This window comes from Pleurodeles waltl, chromosome 6 (assembly GCF_031143425.1).
Source record: "Pleurodeles waltl isolate 20211129_DDA chromosome 6, aPleWal1.hap1.20221129, whole genome shotgun sequence".
NCBI lineage: Eukaryota > Metazoa > Chordata > Amphibia > Caudata > Salamandridae > Pleurodeles > Pleurodeles waltl.
The window spans coordinates 800,311,766-800,332,787 of NC_090445.1; the positions used below are offsets into that span (position 1 = coordinate 800,311,766).

Genomic DNA, 21,022 nt, shown 5'->3' on the forward strand with positions numbered 1-21,022 from the left:
CCCTGCACCGATCTCCTACAGCGTTGCTTTAGCGCTTAGGGAAAGCGCTCTTCCTTATAGCTGCTGCAGAGGATCACCGCCGCAACCGGGGCTGTTGAGGTGTCTTAGCGCTTTGAAAGCGCCTTTCTTGTGCCCAGGGAAATCACCGCCGCAGCCCAGGCTGCATGATTGTCTTAGCGCTGTGAAAAGCGCTTGATGGAAATCACCGCCGCAGCCCAGGCTGCCTAATTGTCCTAGCGCTATGAAAAGCGCTTGATGGAAGTTCACCGCCGCAGCCGGGTTCGTTGGTTGCCTCTGAGCGCGAGGAGCGCGCTCAGCTCTGTGCCCCCGGGGCACAGGAAGGATCACTTTGGTCGGAAATCGGAGCTGGCACGCTCCTAGCGTGCTCCCGGGGGACGCGCCCTTCTCAGGGCGCCCCCGGGGCACCAAGAGGCCCATCCCGGGCCGCAACGTCATCCGAGGGAGAGGCTGCGCCTCTCCCTCTCTAGCAGGAGTCCCGGAGGACTCGCCTGCTCTGCCAGGGCCGGGCGCAGCCTCACCGGAGGCTCGCCCTGGCCCCTGGCTCTCTGGTTGCCCCCCTCGCGGGCCAGGAGTCACGAATCTAGGGGTCTCCCTCCAAGAAAGGGCCACGGAGGCCCCGGGAGACCCCCGACGGTAGCGGGACCCCCGGAGGGGCCCGCCTTTGTACAAGGAAGGGGTGCGAGGCGCCCCCCCTCCCCTCTTTGACCATTGGGTGACCTGGGCCCCCCACAGGAGGGCCGGTGGAGGCCCGGGGGAGCCCCAGTGATCGCGGGCCCCAGGAGGGACCCCACAGCAATACCGAGGGGGTGCGTGCCGCCCCCCTCTTCCCCAAGGTTCCAAGGAGGCCCCCTCATTGCGCAGAGGAGCGCTGGGGGCCCCTTTCTTCTTTGTTTTAGGCACTGGAGGTGCCTTTTCATCATTTACAGGTACTTTTTAAAATGGACCAATATGATTATGAATTGAAGTTCTTGTTACAGACTTTTCTAATTGTGATATATTGCCTACCTGTTACATGATGCTTTTACATATGTGTGCACATGTTCCTTTTATGGACATGACTTGCTAATATGTTTCCCTAACTTGCCATAGATTTTCTAATGTTCCTACTATGGGCGTTTTATGATATTCTAATGACAAGTGTGCTAATGTAATAACGTGTTTCCTGACTACTGCTTATGTTGCAGAATACTGAGTAACCTGTGTGTTATGTGTGACTACTGCTAGTTTGCAGAGTAATTAATGTGTAACGTGTTCTGACAACTGCTAAGGTAGCAGGATAGTACTGTTATGTGATGTTGGTCTAATAATTACGTTGTGTACAATACAGTGTATTTTCATATAATCTGGTGTTGTGTTTCCTTTGTGGTGGGGATATTGCGTCACATGTATGTGTGTGTTGTGCAAACGCTTTACGCATTGCCTCCGGGTTAAGCCTGACTGCTCGTGCCAAGCTACCAAGGGGGTGAGCAGGGGTTATCTTGGACGTGTAACTCCCTTGCCCTGACTAGAGTGGGTAAGTTCTGCCTGGCTGAGGTGCATACCCTAGCCAACCAGAAACCCCATTTCTAACATTGGAAGTCAGCGGTGAGGATAGGACTTGCGCTTGCACAATACCATTGTGACTCATTATTTCACTACAAGGATTGCGTTTAGACCATCACATGTTTGGCTTCTCTTAACTTTCTCTCTTTGGTCATTTTTCCTGTTTTCAGTTCTCACGCTTGGGTATTGTGGTTGTCACAGTTGAGTTATTTGTACCTTTTCAAGATGGGGCTTACCTTTGATTTAGAGGACCTGCCGTTTTACACGCAGGAGGAATTAGAGGGGTTCTGTAGAGAGAGAGGGCTGCCTGTAGAAGGGGACCTCAGGAGATCTCTGAATTTCTTTGAAAGGTTTGTGACATTTACCCAGGGAGGGAGTGTGCTTAGGGGGTACCCAGAGGATCCTGAGTGTAGCGAGGGTTCCCAATGGGAGGGCTCCCAGACCTCATCCCTAGAGAGTGGTAGAGAGACTGATCAGGAGGGTGAGAATGACCGGTTGGGGACGCCAGTTGACAGGGAAGGCCCCAGTGATAGGGAGTCCCTTGCTGGGTCCAGTGTAAGAAGCAGGGCTACCTCTCATTCCTTGACGCCTGATGAGCTAAGAGATAGGCGGGAAGAGAGGGACCTGAAGTTGCAGTTAGCGCGCCTAGCTGTTGAGGAGAGAAGGGCTGAGGTAGAGAAGGCCTTAGTACAGGAGAGAATGGCAGAGGCAGAGAGGGCCTTTGCCAGAGAAAGACTCGCTCTAGAGCGCAGTCTGAAGGTTCTGGACTCACCAGCGCTGCAGGTGGAGTCCAGTGGTGGCAGCAATGTACAGTGCTGTAGCAAAGATGTTCCTCACATACCCATAGATCTGGTACCTAGGTTCCAAGAGGGGGGTGACATACGTCAGTGGTTAAAGGAATATGAGAGGGCTCTGGTAGAGCGCAGGATCCCTGAGAAGGATTGGGGAACTGGCCTAGGGAGTTTTATTCCTGAGGAGGGGAGGGATGCCCTACTGACTCTAGAAGAGAGTGACAGGGAGGGGTACTCCGCTGTGAAGAACGCACTGATTGTGAAGTATGGTTTCTCCCCTGAGGAATACAGAAAAAGGTTTAGGGGTGGTAAGAAACTGTCCCACCAGTCTTGGGAGGAGTTTGTGGAGGCTTGCTGCATTGCACTAGATGGATGGGTGAAGGGTAGCACAGTAAACAATTTTGAAGGGCTGTTTAATCTGATTCTCAGAGAGCACCTGTTTCGTTGTTGTTTTTCAGAGTTACGCCAACACTTGTCAGTGTGTGAGCTCTCTGACCCCAGGGAGCTTGCAAAGGAGGCAGACTTCTGGTTGCGTACCAGAGGGTCTGGTGTGACATTAGGGGGTGTTCCTAATGAGAGTGGTCTAGGTGTTTCCCAACCAGGTGTGGTGGGAAAGGCTTGTGTCCCAGGTAGGTCCCAGTGTATTGGGGCGGGTAAGGCACCCCATGTCCAGTCTCAGAAGAGAGGGAATGGGGTTGGGCTGAGGCCCAGGGTACCTGAGCTCCAGTCCCAGGTCCTGGGGGGTTCCATGAGTGAACGCCAGGAGGTGAGCCTAGCCTGTGCCGTAGGGCCAGCTGTTCAGAAGGATCCCATTTTGTCATTAGGACTTGGGCGGGTGGCTGGTGATAGCGTTCCGCCGGTCCTGGTGTCTGGTAGTCTAGCTCTACAGCGGAGGAGGCGGAAATCCAGACATAGGGTTGAGAGGGGGCTGCGGGCCCCAGTGGAGAACCTGGAGGGTCAGGGGTCAGCTCTGAGTGCAGAGCCCCCCAGGAATGACCTTGGTGAGACCATTTCTGGGCTGGGGGGAATCCAGACTCTGTCAGATGGGCAGAGGTCAGGAGACCTGCGCCAGCCAGACTCTTGTGTGGCCCTTGGGGAAAGTGTTTCCCTTGTGGGGGGTAGGTGTGCCCCCCAGGAAGTCCTGGTGCGCCAGGCAATGATTCAACCGCAGGGTGGTGACTCTGGGTTGGATGATCAGGTTCAGGGGGTAAACTCTGACCTGATGGGGAGTACGTGTGCTCCCAAGGAAGTCCTGGTGCGCCAGGCAGTGGTTCAACCGCAGGGTAGTGACTCTGGGTTGGATTGCCAGATTCAGGGGGTAAGCTCTGATCTGGTAGGGGGTAGGTGTGCTCCCAAGGAAGTCCTGGTTCGCTGGGCAATGGTCCAGTCTAAGGGTGTCGTCCCTGGACTAGATAGACAGGTTCAGGGGGTAAACTCTGACCTGGTTGGGGGGGCGGTTAGTGCGCTCACCTCCCTGTGTGAAACTTCTGGTGGCTTCTCCCGAGGTGGGGAGACGCAGGACTCTGGAAGTGGGGTTCAGGGAGGGGGAAGCCCGCCCCGGACCCCGGTGCAACCCAAGGGTGTCGTCCCTAGGTTGGGTGGTCAGTCGCCAGGTAGTGATCCTGGGCTGGCGAGAAAGTTGTGCAGGGCTGCTGTACCCAGCACCCTGGCAAGTGTGGATTCTGGTGATACCCCTCCTAGGAGAGGAGGGCGGGATCCTAGAAGGAGGGGTAGAGGGAGGAGAGCCTCGCCTCTAGCCCCTGTAGAACCTATGGGTGCGGACCCTAGGTTGGTGGATCAGTGGCAGGGTAGAGCCCCTGAACTGATCAGAAATGGAGTGGAGACAGGTTGCTTTGCACCTGGGGCTACCGCCCCCCACTCATTATGGTTTCAGAGACCAGAGGCTCCTAGATGGCCTGGGGCCTGGTTCTGGCCATTGGCAGCTAGAGAATCCCCGTGGGTTGGTCTAGGCTGCCTGGGACGCATTGACAGAGAGATCCCAGTGGAGTCAGGAAGGCGTAGAACTGGAACATGCCCCTGCTGTTGTGGGCCTGGGTCCTTGTTCTATCGCCCCAATCAGGAAAGTACATCAAGGTATTGATTGTTCTCCCCTGGATTTTGGCTGGTAGGGGGTTGTGTTGGACTTTTGGCCATACGCATGGTCATCCCTAGTCTTTTTGCCTCCTTCCTCCTGGTTTTTCTGACCTTTCGCTGTTGGCTCTAGGACTCTGAGCACTTTATCACTGCTGACCAGTGTTAAAGTGCAGGTGCTCTCCCATCTAAAGTTGGTATGATTGGCTTATACCTGATTGGCATATTTAATTTACCTATAAGTCCCTTGTACAGTGGTATCTCTATACCCAGGGCCTGTAAATTAAATACTACTAGTGGGCCTGCAGCGCTGCTTGCGCCACCCACTGAAGTAGACTTTCAAACCTGTCTCAGGCCTGCTAGCGCAGGGCCTGTGTGCGCAGTTTTCTGCCACAGGGACCTGGCATCTAAATTTACTTGCCAGGCCCAGAACTCCCCTTTTACTACATGTAAGTCACCCCTAAAGTACGCCCTGTGGGCAGGGTGCCATGTATGTAGAAAGGCAGGACATGTGCCATATTGCATGGCCTGTCCTGGTAGTGACAAACAGCCTAACTTGGTGTCTCACTGCTGTGAGTGCTGCCTTCTCATAGGATTGCATTAGAAATGCCCTGCCTTATGTGTAGGGGTATTGTCTGATTTATGAGGGCTAGCGTAGGCGTGTTTGGTATGGTTGTGATGGTGATAATAAATACTGCTTACTGGTGTGGGTGTATTTTTTATTACTATCACAGAAATGCCACTTCTAGAAAGTGCGCATTTATCTGTGCTTATGATTCTGGTGTTTTGCAGCTTGACTCCAATCCACGTCTGGGCAGAGTGACAGTTGGGGCTTTGTGCATACTTTTCAGACAGCCTGTACACAGGGAGGGTGGAGGTGTCACTGAGGTGCATCTACATACTGAATAGTCTTCCTGGGCTGAGAGAAGGGAGAGGCGGGGCACACCTACATTTGTAAAGGCTGTGCCCTGGCCTCACACAATAGGGTCGTTAACCCCCCACTGATGTTTGGAGCCTGTGCTGAAAGGAGAGAGGGGGCACTCCCAGAACCAGTTGTAACTGGCTGGAACCTCCTCTCCCTACCACTGTAAAACACTGTAAGAACTGACTATAAGTACAGGGGAATTTTCCCCACAATTTGAACATTCTTGGAACTTGGAACTGGACACAGAACGCTGATGAATGGACTCACCAGGAAACCGCCATGGACTGCTGCTGCTGTGCTGACCTGTGACCTGCCTGGTCACTAGGAGGAACTGCCACCATCTGCACCCTTTGTGCTGGCCTGTAGCTGAGCCCACCAGCCCTGTGCTCCTTTTTGCTTAAGTTGTTCCCAGGGGCAGGGTGCTGTGGCCCCTGACCCCCGCACCGATCTTCTACAGCGTTGCTTTAGCGCTTAGGGAAAGCGCTCTTCCTTATAGCTGCTGCAGAGGATCACCGCCGCAACCGGGGCTGTTGAGGTGTCTTAGCGCTTTGAAAGCGCCTTTCTTGTGCCCAGGGAAATCACCGCCGCAGCCCAGGCTGCATGATTGTCTTAGCGCTGTGAAAAGCGCTTGATGGAAATCACCGCCGCAGCCCAGGCTGCCTAATTGTCCTAGCGCTATGAAAAGCGCTTGATGGAAGTTCACCGCCGCAGCCGGGTTCGTTGGTTGCCTCTGAGCGCGAGGAGCGCGCTCAGCTCTGTGCCCCCGGGGCACAGGAAGGATCACTTTGGTCGGAAATCGGAGCTGGCACGCTCCTAGCGTGCTCCCGGGGGACGCGCCCTTCTCAGGGCGCCCCCGGGGCACCAAGAGGCCCATCCCGGGCCGCAACGTCATCCGAGGGAGAGGCTGCGCCTCTCCCTCTCTAGCAGGAGTCCCGGAGGACTCGCCTGCTCTGCCAGGGCCGGGCGCAGCCTCACCGGAGGCTCGCCCTGGCCCCTGGCTCTCTGGTTGGCCCCCTCGCGGGCCAGGAGTCACGAATCTAGGGGTCTCCCTCCAAGAAAGGGCCACGGAGGCCCCGGGAGACCCCCGACGGTAGCGGGACCCCCGGAGGGGCCCGCCTTTGTACAAGGAGGGGGTGCGAGGCGCCCCCCCTCCCCTCTTTGACCATTGGGTGACCTGGGCCCCCCACAGGAGGGCCGGTGGAGGCCCGGGGGAGCCCCAGTGATCGCGGGCCCCAGGAGGGACCCCACAGCAATACCGAGGGGGTGCGTGCCGCCCCCCTCTTCCCCAAGGTTCCAAGGAGGCCCCCTCATTGCGCAGAGGAGCGCTGGGGGCCCCTTTCTTCTTTGTTTTAGGCACTGGAGGTGCCTTTTCATCATTTACAGGTACTTTTTAAAATGGACCAATATGATTATGAATTGAAGTTCTTGTTACAGACTTTTCTAATTGTGATATATTGCCTACCTGTTACATGATGCTTTTACATATGTGTGCACATGTTCCTTTTATGGACATGACTTGCTAATATGTTTCCCTAACTTGCCATAGATTTTCTAATGTTCCTACTATGGGCGTTTTATGATATTCTAATGACAAGTGTGCTAATGTAATAACGTGTTTCCTGACTACTGCTTATGTTGCAGAATACTGAGTAACCTGTGTGTTATGTGTGACTACTGCTAGTTTGCAGAGTAATTAATGTGTAACGTGTTCTGACAACTGCTAAGGTAGCAGGATAGTACTGTTATGTGATGTTGGTCTAATAATTACGTTGTGTACAATACAGTGTATTTTCATATAATCTGGTGTTGTGTTTCCTTTGTGGTGGGGATATTGCGTCACATGTATGTGTGTGTTGTGCAAACGCTTTACGCATTGCCTCCGGGTTAAGCCTGACTGCTCGTGCCAAGCTACCAAGGGGGTGAGCAGGGGTTATCTTGGACGTGTAACTCCCTTGCCCTGACTAGAGTGGGTAAGTTCTGCCTGGCTGAGGTGCATACCCTAGCCAACCAGAAACCCCATTTCTAACAGGAAATCACATGTATTCTCTTCAAATTGTCCATAGCGACAAATGAGCTGGAGTGTGCAAGAAGTGGCTGACCGGTTATGGCCTCTTCTCAATGAGCAGCAGAGATCCTCCATCTTACAAACACCAGTCCTAAAAAGATTTGTGGCAAAAAGTGCAGCAACGCTGATCATTATCAGTGTTTCATTCAAAGTCTTTCTGTATCCTTTATTTTTTTTATTTCAAGTGCAATCCATATTATGCTTGCAAACATTTAATCATTTTAAAAATAAATGCAAAGCGGGACGATTTCTTCATAATTTATTGTATGTGTACTTTACAAAAGAAAATCAAGCGATTTCATGCTTGGGTGCCTCTGCACCCAAAAACCACCTAAATGCTGCAAAGATCTAGGAGCTTTGTAACATGATAGAAGTGCACAGCTCTCTCATTAATAGGGTGTGTGAAAAACAGTGTAGGTTCACTGCTATATTACGGTAACCAAATATGTACGTTTGGAGCACTGCATTTGGGTTTTAGTTACATGTGTCAAATCTAGCAAATAAAGAATGAATGGCTAGGATTGGATTGCTGCAAATGCATTCGGGGCTTTTTCGAACAACTCTGGGGGACATTCTTTCAGCTTCTTGTTAATCAAGTTCTGTTGTTGCTACCAAGAAGCACACCCATCTCTCAACTGTGGGTACTTTTACTCTGAGTTACACAATGAATGTATCAAGAGGTCTGGTCTTTCGTTTGAAGAAGCTGGTAACATATTTTATTTTCATATCTGTATAATACGTTCATTAGCTAAATGAAACAAGTTACGACCTGAACAGGATATTTTTTCTCTTGAACTAACACAGCACTAAAACTTTAATAAAAGTACTTTTTTCCGTCAACGATGGCAAGCCCTACTTTCACTTATGAGAAAATAATTGCAGACAACCACTCCCATTTAAATGATTCCTAAACATGCCCATACTGTTCTTTTTAATGATATTTGTCAGCAGCATATGTCTTAAAGCGAGAAAATACAAGTTGACCATCAGCTGAGAGGTGTCAGGTTGTTCCTACAAGTAGCAAATGCAACACTAGCAAATGTTACTTTGCCCAGGGCTGCAACACATTTCACCAGCCTGTTTTTTGTGGTTCCTGAGATTTTCTGTACAAATTGCATGTTACTTTAAAGTGAATCGCTTGTTACTGGGCTACAGTAGCGGCAGTGAAGCACGCCTATGGCAACACGTCCACCACATCAGGGACAAAGGATGGTGTACAGCTGCACTATGGTAATGCTGGCAATTAATCAGCGGGCCCATGCTAACTCAGCTGTGAAAAATCCACTCCTTGTTCCTCATACATGAAGTGTGTCTCCAGGGAGCAGGAGCTCCAAGCGGCAGACTTCCCACGTGCTCTGTCAGAATCTGGAAACTTGCTGCTAATTAATGTTCCTGGGAAAACTCGCGCAATCTGTCAAGGGCAGCATTGCTTCTCCTGGGCGGGATTCTGCGTTCTGTGATTTAAAGCATCTTTTTAATCTAACGCGTCTCAGAGACTGGACTACTGTCCCCTGGCATTGCACAGCAAATTAGGAATATTTTGTTCGAGTTCAGTAGGAGTTCAGATTTGCCTGTCATTTCTGTTTTCACGTTAAATCTTTTGCCTTTTTATTCATATCAGTCTGTATATGTGTTGGTTGTTTAACTGAGTCCGCCTACAGCTCCAAGTCATGTTGTCCTTACTGTGTGGAAATTCTAAAGATGTCTGCGTCTTTGTATCTGTCTTCCAGGCAACGGGCATCAATGGGAAGCAAATTTTGGTAGCGGTTCTCCCAGGTTTACCAACATCTGCAGAACTGTTCATACTACCACATCGGGAGGCAACAGGAGAAAACAAAAAGGCAGCAGGAGATTTAGAACAGGTACATTACTTTTTCTTAAACTTTCTGGCACTCTAAAATAGGAAACAAATAATTTAATGTGGGAGGTAAAGACAAAGGTACCATCGAACGTGTGTGCAAAAAATAAAAGACAAATTAAGACTTGATTTGCATGTTAAATGCGACCTATTAAGGGGGCAGCCTGTTCACGGACTTAGATGAATCAAATTACAGGTTATTTGTAATCCATTACGTTGACCCTATTGCAAACACATTGCTACATATTTCTCCAATAAAAAAAAAGTGAACATTTTAAACATTTTCTATGGTAGTCGTCTATCGTATTAATTCATGCATACATCTTCTCGCCTACCCTCTTTCATTGTTGATATATCCAGTTAAATAGTTCAGATGTTTTCTATTGGATCCAGTTGTGTGACATGGATCTTTTAAAATTGTACTATGTTTCAATCAGATATAAAATAAAAGAACGTTTCTGGCGAATAAAAAAAAAAAAAAAAATCATTGTGTGGCTTTTGACATCGATAAGGAGTTTGGGAAGACAATTGGATAAGTTCCTTTAGCATTTTATTATATGCTAGATGTCACCAGCCAGCGCCTGTAAAAACAATTTGAAACAGTTAAACCGGAATTTCTGCCTGAGGTGATGTATTTGTTTCTTGAAACCCCTACTGAATAGGTGCTTGCGCTTATTTCACAATGTTTGCTGAAGAAGGATAATCACTTTCAATTGCCTCCATTTTTTCAACAATCAATCAATCAGTCAGGGGTTTGTATAGCACGACTACTCATATGTAAGGGTCTCAAGGCGCTAGATCTGAGTGGGAGCTGTGGTTCAGTCAAAGAACCAGGTGTTCAGGTCCTTCCTGAATTGGGGCAGCGATGAAGATTGCATGGGGTGAAGAGGTATTTGTGGTGAGGTAAAAAGATTTTTCTCCAGTCTTGGTCTTATGGATTCGTGGGATGGTAGCCAGGGCCAGCTGGGAGAAGCAGAATTATCTGGTGAGTGCGTGGATTGAGAGGCAGTGGTTGGAGTATGCAGGTCCTGTGTCATGAAGGGCTTTGTAGGTGTGTGTGAGGAGCTTGAAAGTTACTTTTGTTGACAGGAAGCCAGTGAAGTTGTCTCAGGTGCCCAGTGATTTGGCTGCGGCGGGGAACATTTAGGGCATGTTCTGAATTTTCTTGAGGAGTTTCTTGGAGACGCCGGCGTAGAGTGCATTGCTGTTGTTGAGTCTGCTGCTGATGAGTGCGTGGGTGACCGTCTTTCTGGGCTCTGTTGGGATCCACATGGCGATTTATTTATTTATTTTTTTAGAGCAGGAGCAGCTTGTGGAAGCAGGATGATAAGACAGCATTGATCTGGTCGTTCATGGTGAGCGAGGAGTCCGGTATGATGCTGAGGTTTCCTGCGTGATCCCTGGGAGTGGGGGGGGTAACCAGCCGGTGAGCCACCAGTAGACATCTGAAGTGGGAGAGATGGAGCCCAGGATGAGCACTTCGATCTTGTATGAGTAGAACTTGAGGGAGCTGTCCCTCATCCAGGTGGTGACGGCCTTCATCCCATTGTGGAAGTTGCTCCTGGTGACTGTGGGTTCATTGCTGAGGGAGAGGATCAGCTGGGTGATATCTGCATAGCAGACTATGTTTAGTCTGTAGTTACGGATGATGTCTGAAAGCTGGGCCATGTAGATGTTGAAGAGGGTGGGGCTCAGGGAGGAGCCATGGGGCACTTCACAACTGATCTCTGTGGATTTTGAAGGGAAAGGTGATGGTGTGACTCTCTGCGTATGGCTGGTGAGAAAGGAGCAGATCCATTCGAGGTCTTTGTCGCAGATGCTGGTGTTGTGGAGTCATTAGCATAGTGTTCGATGGGAGATGGTGTCGAAGGCAGCCGAGTGATCCAGGATAATGAGGGCTGCTGTTTTGCTTTGGTCGAGGAGGGAATGGATGTCATTTGTAGTGGCGAGGAGGGTAGACTCAGTGCTGTGGTTGCTTCCAAAGCCAGATTGGGAGAGCTGTAGGGTGTTTGGCTTCAATGAAATCGTAGACCTAGGCATTGATGGTCTTCTCAATGACTTTGGCTGTGTAGGGAAGCAGGGAGATGGGTCTGATGTTCTTGAGGTCAGTTGGGTCGGCGGAGGGCTTTTTCAGCAGGGGGCTAATCTCAGAGTGTTTCCAGTGTTTAGGGAAGGCAGCAGTCTCAATGGAGCAGTTGATGGTGTGGCAGAGTTTGGGCGATGGTGTTTCTGTGGAAGATGTAAGGCAGACAGCTTCAAGAGGAGGATCCAGAATGGATGCTGTTCATGATCTTGAGGTTGTTGTCCATGGTGAGGGGGGTTCATTTGAATAGGATCTGGTGAGGTCTGACATCGTTGGGTGTGGTGATTGCGGTTAGAGGGAGGGGTTTTGGATGTCGATCTGCTTCATCTATATGTGGAAGAAGGTGCTCAACCTGCTGCAGAGGACTTGGGAGGGCAGAATGTCAGTTGTGTCTGTGTTGGGTTTAGCAAATTCTTTGACTACAGTAAATAATTCTTTGCTGTTGTGTGAGTTGGGGTTGATCCTTTCTTGAAGGGCTGTTTTCTTCATTGTTTGGATTAGGGGGTGGTGTGCTGTGATGAGGGTTTTGAAGGCTGTGGGCTTCCGGGATCTTGCTGTTCCTCCATCTCTTCTCGAGCCATCTGCAGGTGCACCTAGACTCTTGAAGGACGGGAGTGAACCAGCTTGCTTTCTTGGGGTGCTGCTTGCCAGGGTTTTTTTAAGGGGAGCCAGGGTCTCAGTGCAGTCAGAGATCCATTGGTAGAGGTTGCATGCTGTGGTGTTGGCATCCATGGATGTCAGCAGTGGGGTCTTGCTGAGGGAGGTGGTGAGCTTTTCTTCAGTAACCTTGTTCCAGCTTCTAATGGGAAGGTGGTGAGCGATTGGTGTACGGTGTGTTTGGTGAAGGAGAAGTGGACACAGTGGTGGTCTGTCCATAGAAGCTCAGAGTTGTGGTGGTAAGCAATGTTGTCACAGGCAGAGAAGACAGGACCATGTGTGTGTCCTGCTGAGTTATTTCGAGAGGTGACCAGTTGTTTGAGTCTGAGGGTGGCGGGGTTCTCTAGCAGGGATGTGGTGTTTGGGTCGCTGGGGTTGTCCAGGTGAAAATTGAGGTAGCAGACTATGATGTATTTGGTGCAGGTGATATCATGGGGTGCGATGAAGTCGATGTTGGTGTCACCAAAGAGTGTACGAGGGCCAGGAGATCTGTAGATGAGGGTGCCATGGAGGGTGGTGTTAAGGCTGGTCTGTGCCTGGAAGTGGAGGTGTTCCATGTTGGCTGTCTGAGTTGGTGGTCAGGCGGAGGATGCTTTTGTGTATGATGGCGATGCTGCCCCCTGGACAGTTGGTGCAGTCCTTGCAAGTGATCTTGTAGCCATCAGGGATGGCGGTGGTGATGTCTGGGGCTAAGCTGGGGTTCATCCACGTTTCTGTGAGAAAGGCAATGTTGGAGGAGATGGGATCGAGTGGATCCCAGATTTCTACGGTGTGTTTGAAAAGGGAGCAGGTGTTGAGCAGGATACAGCGGGTGCAGCAGCAGTTTCAGTATGAGAAAAGGAATGGGTGTCATTCATTGTCACGAGGTGGCAGGTGGTGTGCCATCAGGGGTTGAGGACGCTGGCATCATAGCGGTGTGGAGTCAGAGGGCCAGGGTCTGGGGCGCTGGGGGCGGTCCAGGTGCAGATGGGCTTGCCTTTGACGTGCCAGCAGCATGGCCATGCACCAGCTGCCATTAAGTAGTGTGCTGGTGGGTTGGACAACTGGGAAGCAGGAAATGCAGGAAAGAGACACTGGAGTGGGGGCAGGGAAAGCAACAATCCTCTTTTGGGCTGTCCTGCCTCACAATGTGGCATTCTTACATGCAATTTACCTAGAAAGCAAGTGGAAAGTCTGCAAGTGTCATTAGTGAAGATGGAAAGAACTTACTTGCGTTCCGATTATGCTTGAGACATCTATTGTCCATTCTACAACCCACAAGCGCTATGGGCAGGGGCGGCAAGGATTTGACATTCCAAACTGAATTTTGCTGCAGTTCTTTGTGCACACAACAAACCACTGGTCTTGTTTTATTGAACAGACATTGCTGCAGTTGATCAGAGCAAAGCTGGTATTAGTTTCCTTACGAAAGATAGTTTGCTGCTACCTTGTACAAAGTTGTTTGTCATAATTATAAGTTCAATAATCTGATCACCATATTCCAGTCCTGCCTGCCCACAGACGTTACCTACGATTCGTGGTAGGTCACGAGCACTTTCAATTTACCATGTTCCCCTTCCTCCTTACCAGCACCCCTCGGGTGTCCAGGAAAGTGATGGCAGTGGTTGCAGCTCATCTGCGCAGGTTGGGGGTTTCAGTCTTCCCCTACCTTGACAACTGGTTGTTGAAGGCGGTCTCGCCCCCAGAAGTCATCTCCCACCTTCAGACTACTGCAAACCTCCTGCACACAATGGGGTTCACTATAAACGTGCTGAAGTCACACCTGACTCCCTTTCATCGGAGCTGTTCTGCCCACAGTGCAGTTTTGGGCCGATCCTCCTGAAAAGCGAGTCCGGGATATGCACACCATGATTCTGATCGTTCAGCATGTATCTTGGTGTTATAAATGGGGTCATTGGTTGACAGTCAGGTTACCCCCTTTTCAAGCAAGGACCCTCTCTTTTACCATGACTAGAGTGAATCACCCTCAGCTAACCCCTGCTTACCCCTTGGTAGCTTGGCAGAGCAGTAGGCTTAACTTCAGAGTAGGTGTAAAGTATTTGTAACAACCCACACAGTAACTTAATGAAAACTCTACAAAATGACACACCAGTTTAGAAACATAGGACATATTTATCTAAACAAACCAAGACCAAAATGACAAAAATCCGACATACACAGGTCAAGTTATGAATTTATAAAGATTAAACTCAAAAATAGCGCTTAGAAACACAAAATGCTTCGATGAGGTGTTAACACGGCATCGTGACAGTTGTTCCCAAGAAGCCTGCACCAGCAGCACCGAACATGGAGTTGTGTAGACCCCCAAGTACAGTACCTTTGGTGAAGAGTGAAAACAAGCCGATGCGCGAAGTCGGGGATCGCGGTGCCTGTGCAAAATGTTGAATCCGTGCACTTCGAGTGGCATCGGTCACGACGTGGTGCAGCGACTTCCACGGAGTGGCGGACTTCAGCAGGGCTGCAGCGGAATCGGGCATGCGAAGGTCGTCACGTTCCAGTGAAGATCACTGAGTCGGGTGCAGGCGGCGTCACTGGATTCAGCTGTGGCGTCAGTCCGAAGTCGTCCGAAGTCAATTTCCTTGGATTTCCACCAGCTTTCCTTCCAAGGACCCAGGGACTGGATAGGGCACCACTTGTCGGGGCAGGAGTCTCCAGAGACTCCAGGTGCTGGCAGAAAGAAGTCTTTGTTGTCCCATAGACTTAAAACAACAGGAGACAAGCTCTCAGTCAAGCCCTTGGATATTTCTTCACAAGATGGAAGGCACACAAAGTCCAGTCTTTGCCCTCTTACTCTGGCAGAAACCGCAACTGCAGGATAGCTCCACAAAGCACAGTCATAGGCAGGGCAGCACTTCTCTTCAGCTCTTCTCCATGCAAAGGTTCCTCTTGATGTCCAGAAGTGATCTAAAGTCTGTGGTTTTGGGTGCCCTTCCTATACCCAATTTCTCCTTTGAAGTAGGCCTACTTCAAAGTCAAGTCTCTTTTGAATGTGAAATCCTGCCTTGCCCAGGCCAGGCCCCAGACACTCACCAGGGGGTCGGAGACTGCATTCTGTGAGGACAGGCACAGCTCTTTCAGGTGTAAGTGACCACTCCTCCCCTCCCTCCTAGCACAGATGGCTCATCAGGAAATGCGGACTACACCCCAGCTCCCTTTGTGTCACTCTCTAGTGTGAGGTGCACCCATCCCAACTGTCAAACTGACCCAGACAGGGAATCCACAAACAGGCAGAGTCACAGAAATGGTATGAGCAAGAAAATGCTCACTTTCTAAAAGTGGCATTTTCAAACACACAATCTTAAAATCAACTTAAGTAAAAGATGTATTTTTAAATTGTGAGCTCCGAGACCCCAAACTCCCCATGTCCATCCGCTCCTGAAGGGAATCTACACTTTAATCAGATTTAAAGGTAGCCCCCATGTTAACCTATGAGAGTGACAGGCCTTGCAACAGTGAAAAATGAATTTAGCAATATTTCAGGACATATAAAACACATTACTATATGTCCTACCTTACCAAAACACTGCACCCTGCCCTTGGGGCTACCTAGGGCCTACCTTAGTGGTGTCTGACATGTAGGAAAATGGAAGGTTTAGGCCTCGCAAGTGGGTACACTTGCCAAGTCAAATTTACAGTTAAAACTGCACACACAGACACTGCAATGGCAGGTCTGAGACATGATTACAGAGCTACTTATGTGGGTGGCACAACCAGTGCTGCAGACCCACTAGTAGCATTTGATTTACAGGCCCTGGAACCTCTAGTGCACTTTACTAGGGACTTACTAGTAAATCAAATATACCAATCGTGGATAAACCAATTACATACAATTTTACACAGAGAGCATATGCACTTTACACTGGTTAGCAGTGATAAAGTGCTCAGAGTTCATAAGCCAACAGCAACAGGCCTGAAAAAATAGGAGGCAGGAGGCAAAAAGATTGAGGATGATCCTGCATAAGCAAAAACGTCCAACACTCGGGATTCAGTGAGACTGACTCTGAGGCTGCTGGGCCTCATGGCCTCCTGCATCCTGCTAATTACACATGCCAGATGGCATATGCAGGCTCTGCAGTGGGACTTGAAGGTCCAGTGTGCGCAGCATTAGCAAAATCTCTCCAACATGGTCCAAATCTCGGAGGGGACTGCAAAAGACCTGCAGTGGTGGCTTTCGAATCGGCATTGGGTCAACAGCAGATCCCTCTTCCTTCCGCAACCAGATCTATCTATAGTGACGGACGGATCACTTCTGGGATGGGGTGGCCACATGGGAGAGGCAGAGATCAGAGGCCTCTGGTCTCCGGCGGAGTCTGGGCTCCATATCAATCTTCTGGAGCTCTGGGCGATCAGTCTTGCGTTGAAAGCCTTTCTTCCCTCTCTCAAAGGGAAAGTAGTGCAAGTTTTCATGGACAATACTACCACCATGTGGTACTGCAACAAACAGGGCAGAGTACGGCCCTGGACCCTTTCAGGAGGCGCTGCGCCTCTGGACATGGCTAGACATGGCTGGACCATCAGGACATCAACCTGGTGGTTCAAAATTTGGCAGGCGCTCTGAACGCCAGAGCAGATGAACTCAGCCATCACTGTATAGCCAATCATGAATGGCATCTCCATCCAGAGGTGGTGCAAAGTCTCTTTCAGCAGTGGGCAGAGCCTAATTAGATCAGTTTGCCTCTGCAGAGAACACAGTGTCAGCTGTTTTGCGTTGGAGTTTCCAAGGTGGCACACTCTCGGAGACACTTTTCATCCCAAGTGGAGCTCCAGCCTCCTTTATGCCTGTACCACTTCTGTCCAGAGTTCTCAAGAAGATCAAGAACGGTTCTTCACCCGAACCTGTCCAATCTCCACCTTCATGGATGGAGATTGAGCAGCGGCAGTTGATGGCCTTTGACCTTCCACCCGAAGTCTGTGATGTAATCTTGGCAGCCAGGCATTCCTCCACCAAAACAGTATACACCTGTCAGTGGCATAAATTTGTGGCATGGTGTTCCAACAAATCTGTTGATCCCCTCCCTCCTCCTCTTTCTGAGGTTCTTTTGTTCATTCTTTCATTGGCCCAGCAGGGCTCTGCTTTAGGGACCCTTAAAGGCTATATATCGGCGGTCTCAGCCTTTCTTAGGTTGCCTGATCAGCCTTCACTCTTTAAGTCTTCTATTTTCCGTATATTCCTTAAGGGCCTCACCCATTTGTTTCCTCCCACTCTGTTTACCTTGCCTCAGTGGGACCTCAATCTTGCCCATACTTATTTAATGTGTGCTCCTTTTGAGCTTATGTACAATTGTCCCTTATGGCTCCTTACTTTCAAAACTGTTTTTCTTGTTGCCATAACGTCTACTCGCAGGCTGAGTGAGCTTCAGGCTCTAGCTTCTAAGCCCACATTTTTGTATGTGTGCCCTGACAAAGTGGTGTTACGCACTAAGGCTTCCTTCATTTCCAAAGTCGTTAGACCTTTTTATGTAGGCCAGTCCATCACTTTAGCTACTTTTTACATACCTCCACATCCTTCTCATGAGAAGGAGAGACTCCACCGCCTGGATCCAAAAAGAGTGTTGGCATTCTATTTCAATTGTACTAAAGATTTCGGGGTGGACGATCAACTCTTTGTTGGATGTGTGGGTGTGAAGAAAAGAAAGGCGTTTCAAAAACGTACAATCTCTCAATGGGTACTTCTTTGCATCAAGATGTGCTATGCTTTGGCAGGGAAGCAACCCCTGAGTGTTTGTGCGCTCATTCCACCAGTGCAACTGCTGCTTCCACTGTGTTAGCACTCGGAGTTCATGTCTTGGACACCTGCCAGGCAGGTACGTTGGCATCCTTACACACGTTTACTAAACATTACTGCCTGGACAGTCAGGTCCGTAGGGACTGCTACTTCGGTTTTCAGTCCTGCTGTACTTTCTAGTATGATCTTGGTTCATAGCCCACCTCGGAGGATGGCATTTCTTGGGTATCTATTCTAAGGTGAGGAATCTGCAACTAGAATATGTCACTACCAGATATATCGTTACCGAAGGTAAGTAACTTGTACATCTGACAGAGACTTCTAGTTGCAGATTCCTTACCCGCCCACCCATCCATCCCGCTTGCGAACTGATTTCTAGGGGCAGGGCTTCCCCATTCAGGGTCTTAACTTTGGCGCACCAATTTCAGTGTTCTTCACAGCTCTGTGCTTTGGCGTGGAAAGTTGTGAAAAGAAACTGACGTCACTGCGCTGAGGTGCCATTTATGTACTACTCCTAATGTCGTCATGGTGACTACGACGCTCGCGGAGTCAACCAATGCCACCTAACGAAACGCCAGGGTATTGCTTTAAGAACGAAATTCCATATCCTGTCTGAAGCTTGGGGGGGAAATTCTAAGGTAAGGAATCTGCAACTAGAATATATATCCACCAGATATATTGTGACTGAAGGTAAGTAACTTTTACTTCAGGAAGACACATTTGGGGCCCTCAAAAGGTAAATGTCTTTATTGAACACCTCAGCCATCAACTGATAATATAACTGCCAGTCTCTACATTCCATATCCAGGTTTTCCACCAACATCAGAGGTTCTAAGGAATCTTGTGACACCAGGTCTTCATAATAGGACACATCATAGACCATTACATGCACGACCAAACATCTTGACGTCAGCAGCTACAAGTTATAGAAGGCCCTTCAATATTTTCTGAAATGCTTTTATATCTTCAGTGTTATCTAGAACTTAATGTTCTTGTCTTTGTTGGATTGGTTAGTCACCAAATAGCAGACATATTTAAGTTAAAAATGTTATAATTGAGGGGAGGGCACTTTCTGAGACCTACAGAACTCGCGTGGAGTAGGTTGGAGAAAATTTAGTTCTTGAACTTTTTCACCTAGAAAAGTGTTGCTTGCTCTTTAAAACATAATATATCTGGGGTCGATGGGGATTAGAAATATCTGATACAAGCAGGTCATAATTGTATTTCTCATGACCTTTCAACATGTCGTGACAATGGTTCCTTAGCTAAAGTAATTTTAATTCTTATAGATGTGATTTTCAATGTTTGTACTTTGAGAACTATAAAAGACAAATGCTTGCCGCATATTTACCAAGGCTATGCAGTAGTGCTGTCATAATGCAAAGTTACGCAAAGTGACCCATGCTATTTGCTGTCCAATGAAAAATGTGTTTTGTGCGGCAGAGGTGCATTTTTCACAGAAAAAAGTATTTTAACCATTGAAGTGGACGAGTGCAAATACCCGTAAGTTTTGACATAGAGTCTGATCGTCTTAGAAAACAAGACCAAAATGTGTGTAAAAAACTAAGGCCTGCTCAAAGAAGACGCAAACATGGGAAACTGTTAATTTCTTAAACAAAACAATTAATTCAATGTGTGCTCCAGTGCATTGAACACTTGCAATATATGGCTAACTTTTGAGCTTGTCTACACCTAGGAATTTTTTATGGAAGGTTATTCTTCCGGTTCAAGTCCTTGCTAGACAGCACACACATACACACCTCTGTAACAAAGTGCAAAGATGTGCATCTCACAAAGCTGTCTGTTTTGCGAGCTAGCACGGGAGATGGCAGCAGCAGCAGGTCAACCATGGTAGGCATGGCACTGCACTGTATTCCCCTGTCTCAACACTGCAAATGTGGATGTTCTGCTGCTTTGCATGAAAACGCAGTAAATCTGGGCTTTTGTCTTCTGAAGACCGGCAATAGTCTGTTGTATATTTTGAAAGCATTAAGCCAAAGCACATTGATAACTGTACTCAAAAAATGTTTTTGTGTCTGTACAACTTTGAGGTATGGTGATTATAATGGTAGGCCTGGGTTGCAGACATAGACATTATTATTATGATTGATTGATTTGTTAAATGCAGTGCACTTGCAAATTTACAGATTATCACTGAAAAGCCTTGAATTTAATAACTCACCTTCTTTCCATTGATGTTTTTGACAACTGTTCTTCTAACGGATACCTGTTGTTGATCCTCCTACATCTCTGGCCCCAAGTAAAGGTATTCTACTCTGTTTGAGTAAATGCATTCAAGTGGCTTTGGTCGGATATTCGAAAATGTAAGATAAATGGCTAACCCTGGAAAATAATAACATCTCTAATGTAAAAAAAATAATAATAATAATAATAATTTGTAAATCATTAATCCAGGAACTCACTTATTAGAGTCTCATTCTTTTAAGGTTAGGTAAATGTGTGAGTAAACATGCAATTAGCTTCCCGATCTCCTCCTACCAGAATGTGGAAACTTCCACACCTTTTTCATTCATTCACCCTTTTGAACGGTAACTACCTCTATTTAACTCGTAAGCAATGTTCTTATTTCTTCAAGGACTCTACCTTACGATCCCATGTTCTCCCAGCATTTCTCTGCACCTGACCTCCCTCCTGCCAAGCCTTTCCACCCTTTTATATTTCCCTCATAGTGAATCGATTCTAAATAGTAAACTTGAGCTTTATGTTCGTACTTTGCTTCCCCTTCATTGTACTTCATAAAAGTATCTAAAACCCAGTGGGTCCTCCTCCTTGCTAAACAACATTATCATTTTATAGAACTGAATGCTTAGCTTTGTTATTGGTGTTGACCTTTAATTCTCCCACTTTGATTACTCGTCCAGTATTTTTTGCTATGTTAAGGGCGGTATAAATATATTAAGCTTAACATGATTGATTCTGATATAATGGAATAATAAAAAGTAACAATGAAAGAGAATCAAAAAGCAGTTATTAATCTTTACACAGCATTTCTGCAACAAATGCTATTGGTGAGATTTAAATCTCCATTCATATTTTATGCCTTACTATTCTTTAATAACTTTGATGTGTTTCAGTATGTCACCAATATTGACCTGACTGTCAAATGCAGTCCTTTTGTAATATTATGCATCAGAAAAGTCCCTAAAGCAAGTCCATTGTCAATGCCCCTTACCTGATTGAACACGTTCTTCCTATTAGCATGTCTGTGTGCACTTATTGTCCGATACATGTTGGGAATGAGTC

At 48.2% G+C, this 21,022-nt stretch overlaps 1 protein-coding gene across 3 annotated transcripts in view; it reads left to right on the forward strand.

Annotated features, from left to right (window-relative positions):
* LOC138300266 (VPS10 domain-containing receptor SorCS1-like) overlaps positions 1-21,022 on the forward strand; it is a 2,596,073-nt gene that overhangs the window by 2,404,992 nt on the left and 170,059 nt on the right. For all 3 annotated transcript variants that reach the window (XM_069239431.1, XM_069239430.1, XM_069239429.1), the window contains exon 23: positions 9,166-9,297. In XM_069239431.1, the coding sequence (XP_069095532.1) occupies positions 9,166-9,297 (132 nt within the window). The remainder of the gene's footprint in view (positions 1-9,165; positions 9,298-21,022) is intronic.